Genomic DNA, 9,949 nt, shown 5'->3' with positions numbered 1-9,949 from the left:
CAAATCATTTTTACTTACCAATTCTTATTCAAGTCACTTACTAACGTTTATCTAATTATTTCAAAATTACCAACGATTCTAATAGTTTACATTTTTTTTTTTTTTTTTGCGTAAAATTGATCAAATCAAGACTGGCAAGATTTTTTAAATAAGAGTTGGTAAAGCAAGATGAAACAGTGACTTTCTTCAAAAAATTAATAAGAAACTCAAATAAAACTGGTAACTTTATATAAGAGTTGGTAATTATAATAGAAGCTGACATGTTATTACTAATGAGACATTTGCATATCAAAGATCTTATTGGGAACCCGTATAACATAACTTGATTGATTGATGATCACAAGAAAATTTTAGCAAGATCGTTCATCATATCTTCTATTTATTTTTTTTATTTTTTTAAAAAAACTCCAGGTGAAGAAAAGTGCAAATTCTCAAAGCATCTTGTTAAAACCTCATCTCAAGAAACTTTATAACTGTGTATCAAAATGACCGATGTAATAAGATAGAATTTAAAGTACTTCACTTGGAAACGAAATTGCGTATACTTGATATAGGCAGCCACCATCTTGAAACTGATCAACACCAAAGAAGGCGTGTTTTTTTTTTTTTCTTGTTCTCCTCCTTTGGTAGAGTTGAAGAATATCATCGTCATTGTTAAAATACCACCCTACGCCGACCATCAAACGCCATTCTATTACCATATCGAGATATGCTTAAGCCCAACATAAATTGATTGAACAATTGTATTGGGGCTATCAAGCATTGTCTCATGTAATTTATTTACTATATAACCACATGCCTTTCGCATACTAAAATAATATGAGATTGATGTTAGCTCACGTTTATAAGAATTTCCAACAAACTCTTCATGGGAGAAGATCTCATTTATTTAATATGATCTCTTTAAAGAGATGTGCAATTCAGCGAAATACTTCAATCAAATCAACTCTTAACATGTCGCACTTGACGTAGAAATACAAACCTCTAGCTCTCTCCTATAGAATTGACATTTCCAACAATGCCTGAACTTTTAGTTTACACGTTGCTATTTGCCCACATGCATGCATCCAAAGCCACCCAAAAAACTCTTTCAACTCCAATTGACCTTCCTACAATTGAACCGGATCTCCCCGTTACTTCCGGTGAGAGGACTAATATTTCCCATGTTTACTATCGACCGAGCGAAGCTCTCGAAGAAGGCACTCTGGTCAAAGCTAAAGCTGTTGACGATGGAAATTGTTGCGGCGCCAGTTGTGGAGTACAGCTCTTGATCGGACAGAAGAAGCCCTTCATTTTTCTGGAGGTTGGAGTAGTAGTGGTTGTCAAACAAGTTTGGGGTTGTCGGGTCGAGGTCGGCGAGGACACTACTGTCGCCATTCTGAGGGCAAAGTTTCCGGAGATTGGTCAAGTACCACGGGTTTATGGTGGGATCAGGGCCACCGTTCGCGGTGAAGTTGTAGAGCCTAGGGTTGAATGACTTGCACTGTGCACGTCCGAAGGTGTGAGCTCCTGTTTTATTGTCGTATGCACGAAAAGTTAGCTAAGAGAACAAATATCTGCAGATGCTTAATTATGGAGATGGATGAATAGATCAATGCTAGGAATGCTCAACGGAATTTGTATGCCAAACATATGCAGCAAACTCATTAGTGGATATATGAATAAGTAATAACGATTTGCGACATCACTTAATATATTGATTATGTAAACATAGCATTTCTTGGATAAGTACATGAGGGGCTTGCAAATTTTGATACCATCTTTCCCGATATTCATACTCTTGTGATGAAAAAGAAATCCTTAATCCTTAGCCAAAATTCGTTCTAGTAGATGTGCATGGTCCATGCATGATACAGGCATGGCCTAGGCATAACACATGCATGTCAATCGATCTCAAGTCAAGGGCAAATTACTTATTCAATTATAGATTAATAATCCTTAGCCAAAATTCCTTCTAGTAGATGTGCATGGCCTATGCACGAGGCGTGCATAGGCCATGTACCAGACAGGCATGTCAATAGATTACAATTAATCTTAGACCATGATCATATAAGGAAGTTAGAATGTGTTAAACAAAAGTGAAGAGATGTTTGTGCCGATAAATTATGTGACAAAAATCCAGCATCTCACTCTATAAATCTTTTTTGTGCATCAATATCTACAGTTGCACGTTTCGTATTAAAATGCAAGTCCAATTGTTCTTTTTTACCGGAAAGTGTAGCAAGGTCGGTGATGTCCAAGCCAACAGCAGAGAATTTGGAAACGAGGTTGTTATAGCTATCAAAAGGGGAGGGTATCGATGTGTTCGCTCCGGCTTGGTTCGCGGTCAAGCTGTCCCTCCTCCCCAAGAGCACTGTCCAATATGGACCTTCTGACTGCAATTTGGTAAGAGTGATAATCAAGAGAAATACAATAATGATTTGAGTAGGGTGAGTTATAATAATGAACCCTGAATATACTTTAGATTTATGTTTATGTTTCTTTGACTATAACTACATATACCAAAGAGACGGAAGCTTGAGCAGCAAGGGCAAGAATGTCGGCGCAAGACACGGTCCCTGGACAAGCACTCTCGATAGCCGCTTTGATCTTGTCCACGACATCAAACCCTCTTGCGGACTTAAAATTCGGAGCTGCATCTTTCTCGCTCTTTATGGTTGGGCTATTGTCCAGCAGCAGCGATCCATCACACCCCTTTTAACACACATGTCAGGCTTAAACATTAGGTTGCGTGACTAGCTACTTGGTAATCAGATTGAGAGAACCATTGTTAATGGGAATTGATCTAGCTTAGGGACTCACGTCGACGAAACAATCGTGGAAATGGAGACGGAGGAGGCTGGCAGTGATGCGTGGGTCAGATTGAAGGGCCTCCTGGATCACGGTTTGGACAATACTGGACACGCTCGGGCATGTCTTCGCATAAAAATTGGCAGTCAGTTGAGCGTTCGACGGATTGAGGAACAACAACAATGCGGCGAGAAGGGTCACCGCCGTCAGCGAGGAAGGAGTAGAAGAACCAGCCATGACTCGTTAAGTGATGTTGTCTGGACTAGTCGGATCCCTCTCAAAAGTTGGGTAATTTGAATCCTAAAGCAAGTTCTTGGTCCTATTTATAGTTAGTATATGTTGAAGCTCCTACGGCTCTAAAATCATCATAAGCGCTCAAGACTTATTAAAATAATCGCTTGCCAGCTATAATGATCAAAGCCTTAAGAATTGACCAGACCGCTTCAGCCTCGCTCCGTCGCCTCGATGTGAGAATATTAAAATGCGGGATTACGTGCAAGGACTGAGCGCATTTACAAGTTTGGGGAGCGACTCCGGAGAGGATTTCGTGAGAAGTGAGGATCGAAATAATCAAGGGTTGAGGGTAATGCTCATCCTCCACCCAACGACCTCTAGCGTTGAAGTTTTCAATTTTGGTCAGATATAATTAGAAGCAAAAAGCACGCGAACTTGAGAAGGAAAGGGTCCACACGAAAATCAACAGTCGAGATATTTTATAGATGGTCGGGCAGTTTTTGGGTGCGTTAGATGATATCTCCTTTGAAAGAGATTCAACTTCCATTATCAAACTACATCAGATGAATGAAGTCCGGATAATCCCGCAGAGGAGAGAAGAGCACGATCCATCTTGTTCTGGGGATGTTGATGAGCTTCGAAATAGTACAGTTCAAACTGAATATATATATATATATATATTGTGGGAGTAGGTGGTCCTGCTATTATGTGCTAGAAAGTCTATGTTAAGAATGGCATGTGGAGTAGACAAACGAGAGGCCTCGCCCATGGTATAAATCTCGGTGGAACTTGACTATTAAACTAGGTCAGATAATCCTATCCAAAAGCTTATAGATGGGAGGGAGTCTATATGAAAAGAAGGCATACTAACATCTTATAGACAAGCGATTGATGTGCAAAACTTTAGCATAACGGTCTAAGGAAAATGTTACAAATTTTCATTTAATATCCAAAGGAATACGTATTTGCAAAGCTTGCTGTCTAATCGAACCGAGGACGATAATAGGTAAAAATACAATTGCAACACGCAAGGCTCAAATAGTTACCCGTGTACAATTTTATTTTTCAGCTCTGCACTTCCATCAGGGCTGGACGAATTTTTCCCTTGAATGGAGATCCTCTCTATCAATTTAGTGCCCTCATCAGTCATCACATGTTCCACTTATTGGATATTGAAGTGTATCTATCCCGTTGGCGTTTCAATACGTCCTCTGCGTGAGAGAGAGAAGACTTGTTGGAGCTTGGAAGCCTACCCAATGTGCCGGTAGGAGCCCGGTGCCTTTACTCGACAGAGACCACCAAAAAGGGAGTCCATTAACATATCCAACTAAATTTATTTTTCACTCAAAAAATTTAAGTAATAAGTTATAGGTCAATTATAATATGTTCATATTTCTTCATCCTGCACTAATTTTTTGATGTGAGATTTTCTAAATTTGGTTCAACTTTAGGGGAATGTTTTTTGAGAAGATGCAAAGGTCTTTGAGGTGAAGAGTTTTTTGAAATATGAATAGTGTTTGTTAAAGAGTAATTTAAAAACACATTGGAAATCAGCCTTAACACAAATGTCATTTGGTAAAACTATACTTTGTAAAGGATTTTCGCTAATTTTTTTTTATATAAAAAATATCAAAGTATTTGATGGCAAAACCTACCAGCAGAGGCTTGCCAATGGCATGCTAGCCGCTCAACAGTTGCTGAGCATTCCAAAGTTCTTTTGAACCTATCTTGGGCTAAACGCTTCTAGAGAGTTTTGTAGATGCAATTGTATCTCCCAAAAGCACTCAAAAATTTTGCCAAATGACATTTGCATCTATCCAAAGACCTTTGGGGCTCCAAAGGACGTTACAAATGCACCTTTACACATGCATCTTAACACATGCTTCTATATCTGTTAGGTGTGTGTAGCGAGAGATAGAGAAAGTTCCACGTCTTGGCGAAGCCTACAAAACGATCTTCAATATATGTTGTTTGTGTATGTGAATGACGAGGCTCAATGTTGTAGCAGAGCTTCAGGCCCCAAGCTTCGAAACCTGCCGAGAGAGAGATTAAGCCGTCAATTCGTGTTTTTGCATCATGCTCGTTTAATTTCATAAATAAATCCTGTAAAACTTAGATCATGACATTCTTGTTAATCGTATCGCATCTTTGAAACACAAACCGGACACGTGCATTATGAGTTACAGAACATGTTTTAACATATTGATTATCCGAATTTTACAAATCAATTAATCCCAATAGATACGTGTCTTAAGTAAAACTCCACCCATAATGTGGTGTGCATAGGCTCCATACAACGCTAATAGTTGTATACAAGATCTGTTACATTCAAATTAACCACTTAATCAATCAACATAAATGTATGGAAAATGTCAAGTATACATGACCAGTCCCTTATTTGTGTATAAAAGGGTTGATCGAAATAATCTTAATACGAATAAGCTCAAACCAAAGAAAGCATGATATCTTTGTTTTGAAGAAAATGAATGACTGGAAAGTATTTTCTTAAAAATGATGACTCATATTACTTGCAAAGATGATTAAATATAAAATATTTTGATTGTATACGAATAATAAATAATCGATTAATATTTAGAAGAACATTTTTCAAATCATTTATCTTTGCGAAATGAACAGATATGCATTTTATGAACCAACCCTGCAAAAAAATAGCGGCCTTAATTTGAAACGGTCTATTTTATGTAGCTAACAACTTTACTTCCGGGCCATGTCTTCCCCAGGCATCACATTCCTTGGTAAGCTATCATAAATAGGCTGATGTTATGGTACTGAAATAGCTTGTCAATGATAAAAAGACCTTTTTATTTATATATGCTAAGGTAGATGGGTTACTCAAAAGAATATGCAGTAATCTAAGACGTTTTGTATCGATTAACACTTAAGTAAAGATACGGAGACACCGTAGAACGGGCCCGTCTTCCTTATCTTATACAGTCGAAACTTGACAAGCTAGAAAGTTTATAAACAGAGTTCGTTGTATAACGTTGGATGCCTGGAATCCTATGTTCGTGGAGTTCGTGGAGCTTCTGATACATCGATAAATCGTTTGGCTGCTGTTAACTAATATCTCGAAGCACTTGTCAAGTATGCTTACTTAACAATTGGTGCATTGAAAAATACGAAGGTTCCCTATTGGTTGCATGACAGATGTAATTGAGGTACTCGTCAACAAAATCCAAATTGAAATCGCCGTATATTCTTCGCAAAGAAAAATCTCACTCTCCAATATGGATATATACTTTTACATATTATAGCGTTGAACTAAATATGTTGAGACTAGAGAAGTAGTCAAAGTTGTTGTGAAATAACGCAGGAGGTAACGGATCTCAGGATTCAATATCAAATGGGAGAGAACAAGGAATAAGGGCATCTAAAAATTTATGTGAAGCGGTCCAAATGTTAGGTATCTACGCCACAGAAAGAACTGATTGCAAGGAAATCCCTTACGAATCTGGAGAATAATGGAGCATGCGATCAATCAATCGTCCACGTGTTCCTTGGTCTTAGATCGCATTCAAGTCAAACCCCCAAATGTATTCCCTTATAATCTCTGTAAGGACCTAGGGGCTACTTCTATGTAATATTATCTACTTTGGATCTCTCGCCTTCCCCCTTAGCAACGTCAGACTAGAGATATGTGCTTAGCCTTGCCCGCTTTTGGGTCACAATTCCCTCATAATCTCTATGCCAACCTAGGGGCTATTTCTATATAATAATATCCGCTTTGGGCCTCTAACTCTCTCCCTTAGCAATGTCAAACTAGAGACATGTGCTTAGTCTCGCCCACTTTTGGGTCACAGTTGCCCGCTAGCACAACCTCCCTTGTCATCTCAGCCACGTTGCCCACCCTTAGGGCTTGGGTTGTCACATTCTCCACCGTTCATGGCACAATGCCCTCACTGTGAGGCAGTTGTGATGCCACCTGTAAGGACTTGGGAATTACTATTATGTAATATTATCCGTTTTAGGCCTCTAACTCTCATGACTTTAAAACGAGTTACATAGATTGGAACATAATCCTTATCAACTAGCTCAGGACTCCCTCTTTGGCAACGGAGGATAGGAGACATGTGCTTAGCCTCGCTTGCTTTTAGGTCACAATCACCCCTGATGTAGCCTCCCTTGCCATCTCGACCATGCTGTCCACCTTTAGGGTCTAGGTCATCACAATCTCTCCTCGAGAACTTATCCAGAAAGTTGACAGAGGAGTAATCCACATAATTCATCTTATTTGTTTCAATTCGCAACTCACGAGCAAAATTTGACATTTGCTGCCTCGGATGTTTCACATGTGTTCACTCTTTATGCAAAACTCAAAAACACGAAAAGCCCTGTTTTTCTTCCTTTAGTTCCAAGTTCAGCCCCTCCGAATTTGCTTGGACCACAAAGTCCAAGTGGGCTTTTCTTAATCTATCGCATCGGGCTTTCCATAACGGGCTATAGGTTAAAAGTTTTCTTTACCTGACCTCCATGCTTCCAGCTAAGCTATAATTCTCGTCATTCACGCCGGCTCCATCGATGCCCCCGGGTGGACGCTGGACCACTCCATACGTCTATGAAGCCCTAATTAAGCTCGGACTTCTCCTGAGCAATGAACTCGGCTATGAGATTCGGCATCTCCCGTGTTATTTCACAGCAAAAGTCATCAAATTAGTCTCCGTTTCTCAAACGACTGTAGCAGCTCTAGAGCTCAACTTAATTGGGAAGAAAAAGCAGGGTCGTGTTATGCCGAGCTTTGGCGATAATCACGCGATGAGCTGGTTGCTTTTATGACTTTCAAATCATCAATTAATGCTCAGATTGGACACGAGAAGAATTGACAGTGTGGCCTAGGCTGAGGAAATATCTCCATTGAAAAATCAACACAATGTGCGCGAAGTTCGCCGCCACGAGATTTTGCAGAGAGAGCCAAAATGGCAGAAGAAGGCTTCCGGGATTGGTCTAACGTTTTCATCTTTTTATCCAGGTGATGCGACGTCACTACACCAATTTTAATTTAAGGAAACTAGTTCAGTCTCTCAAACAACGATGGAGACACCTTTTATCTCGTAAAAGAAGAGATTCTTTCCTTGTCAATCGGTTTCCTCCAAGGTAAGGGATGCTGTTGGCGGAAAGCCAACCGGTAACTTCCTTGGCCACGATTTACTTAAGGCCTAAGTCTCTTTGACGCATTTCCATCTGTTCACCACTTCGGGTGGGGGGAGAGCGAGAGTCGAGCGGGCAGGATGCGCCGTCAAATAATGCGAAATAGCGGTCTTAGCAAAACCAATCAAAGTGAAAACGAAGTTCATGACTAAATACCGATATAATTATAGTAAATTCGCATTAGCTGAATGTATATAACTCCTCTAATCAAGATTTTTTTTCTTTTGTTTTTGTTTTTGAGGATCAAAATGGTCATCAATGATAAGGGCATGAAGTGGGTCCGCGCGCTTTTGGGAATCCTCTAAAACGAGGGAATCTGAGGCTTCAGCAGCCTTGCGATGGAGGGCAAAAGCAGTAGAGGAGAGAAGGAAAAGACGGGAACAGCAGATAAGACATTGACTTTTCATTTCCAGTCACGATCCGACAACTCCCCTTTTCTCGGCCCAACCGTTTCCTTTCTTGCTTTATTGGGCCGATATCTTAGCTGGGTAAATAATGCCCCCACGAAAGTTCGGTTCTCCCTTTAGGTTATAGTAAGTTCCCGCAATCGAAAGCGTTGCAGTGAGATTCTTGAACCGGATAGTGTTCAATTGATCATAAGGAGGATTGCGAGCGAGTTGATCGATCGGGTCTTGAGGAGAAGCCAACAAGTCCCGATGCTCAGCACATAGAGGATGTCCATGCACATTCATACGACTCGGAACTCGATCTGCTCAATGTATTACTCCCGAAAGCTATTGTGTAGGCTAAGTTTAACATGTTATGCCGTTCGCATATCAAACGACTGTGCTATAAAACCATAATAGACAGAGCAGGAAAAAGTAATAATAAGGCACGTAAAGGACCTATAAGCGAATCATCGGTTTCAAAGACTTGTTCTTTCGCTTCTTTTCTAATGGAGCGCAAAAGAGTTATGCCCCACTAATCAAACGTGCCGCCAATCAATTACATGACCTTTCAATGACTTGGTAATTCTTTGTTTTAGGTTCTCCTAATTTGAGAATAGCTGGAGGACATGGGGTTTGCCTTGTCCAACGCCGCTAAACAATGTTAGCGACGGAAATACTTCCGGACACGAGAAGTTAAGACAAAAGGCACAATGCACCTGTCACTTTCTTAACCTTAGTAGTTGTGGATTTTTCTTTGCTTTTCTTGTTGCAGATCCGAGGTGTGCATATTAAGCAAACGTCCTTTCGTTCCAAGACTTTTCTTGAGGTTCATCGGAAGCCTCGGTAGCACGCCGACGCACAAAGACGAGATGATTCGTCGAGCAATGAAGAGGGGTTCAAAGTTTCGCTTTTTCTTTGAAGACGTATCTCCATACATCATCAATGTGTAGCGCAAGCGAGAGCGTGCATATTTCTTGAATCCGATTGGCTGATAGAGTGTTGTATAACTACATTCAACTCGAAAAGAAAATGCAAAGCACGCATGCCATTAGGGCGTGGATCCTATGCGTTATCCATCTCTCTCTCTCTCTCTCTCAAAAATTTCTGCTTTTCTTCTCTTTCCATTTGCCAATAATTGGAGGTGTGGGCAACGCTTTTCTTGACTGCGTACACATATTTGAATAAAAATAAACGGAGTAGATAAAAGGGACTTTGAAAGCATATGCGCTTTGGCAATGGAAAACAATTAGATAATGCAAAGCTAGGAAAGATGACCAGCCCCTCTGTGAAAGAGAGGGAAAGAAAGGAACATGGCATGCACTCCTAAGCAAAAAGCCAAGTTGGATGTTTTAGCGAATTTCAGATTCCAC

The 9,949-nt window shown here is 40.2% G+C and overlaps 1 protein-coding gene across 1 annotated transcript; it reads right to left on the bottom strand.

Annotated features, from left to right (window-relative positions):
• Window positions 1-869: 869 nt before the first annotated feature.
• On the bottom strand, window positions 870-3,083 carry LOC104445916 (peroxidase A2-like). Its single transcript, XM_010059850.2, has 4 exons — window positions 2,803-3,083; window positions 2,503-2,694; window positions 2,210-2,375; window positions 870-1,509 (listed from the first exon to the last, which is right to left on the bottom strand). The coding sequence occupies exons 1-4, from the start codon at window positions 3,025-3,027 to the stop codon at window positions 1,091-1,093; spliced, it is 1,002 nt and encodes a 333-aa protein (XP_010058152.1). The 5' UTR covers window positions 3,028-3,083; the 3' UTR covers window positions 870-1,090.
• Between the last annotated feature and the right edge of the window lie 6,866 nt (window positions 3,084-9,949).

Source organism: Eucalyptus grandis, chromosome 1 (genome assembly GCF_016545825.1).
Source record: "Eucalyptus grandis isolate ANBG69807.140 chromosome 1, ASM1654582v1, whole genome shotgun sequence".
Taxonomy (NCBI): Eukaryota; Viridiplantae; Streptophyta; class Magnoliopsida; order Myrtales; family Myrtaceae; genus Eucalyptus; species Eucalyptus grandis.
This window is presented reverse-complemented; position numbering and strand designations above follow the sequence as displayed.

Excerpts from the sequence above, each read along its gene's own strand:
- LOC104445916 (XM_010059850.2), bottom strand. The coding sequence starts at position 3,027 with ATGGCTGGTTCTTCTACTCCTTCCTCGCTGACGGCGGTGACCCTTCTC. Across the intron at positions 2,695-2,802 it reads TCCACGATTGTTTCGTCGAC|GGGTGTGATGGATCGCTGCT; the intron begins GTGAGTCCCTAA and ends GTGTGTTAAAAG. Across the intron at positions 2,376-2,502 it reads CTCAAGCTTCCGTCTCTTTG|TCAGAAGGTCCATATTGGAC; the intron begins GTATATGTAGTT and ends ACCAAATTGCAG.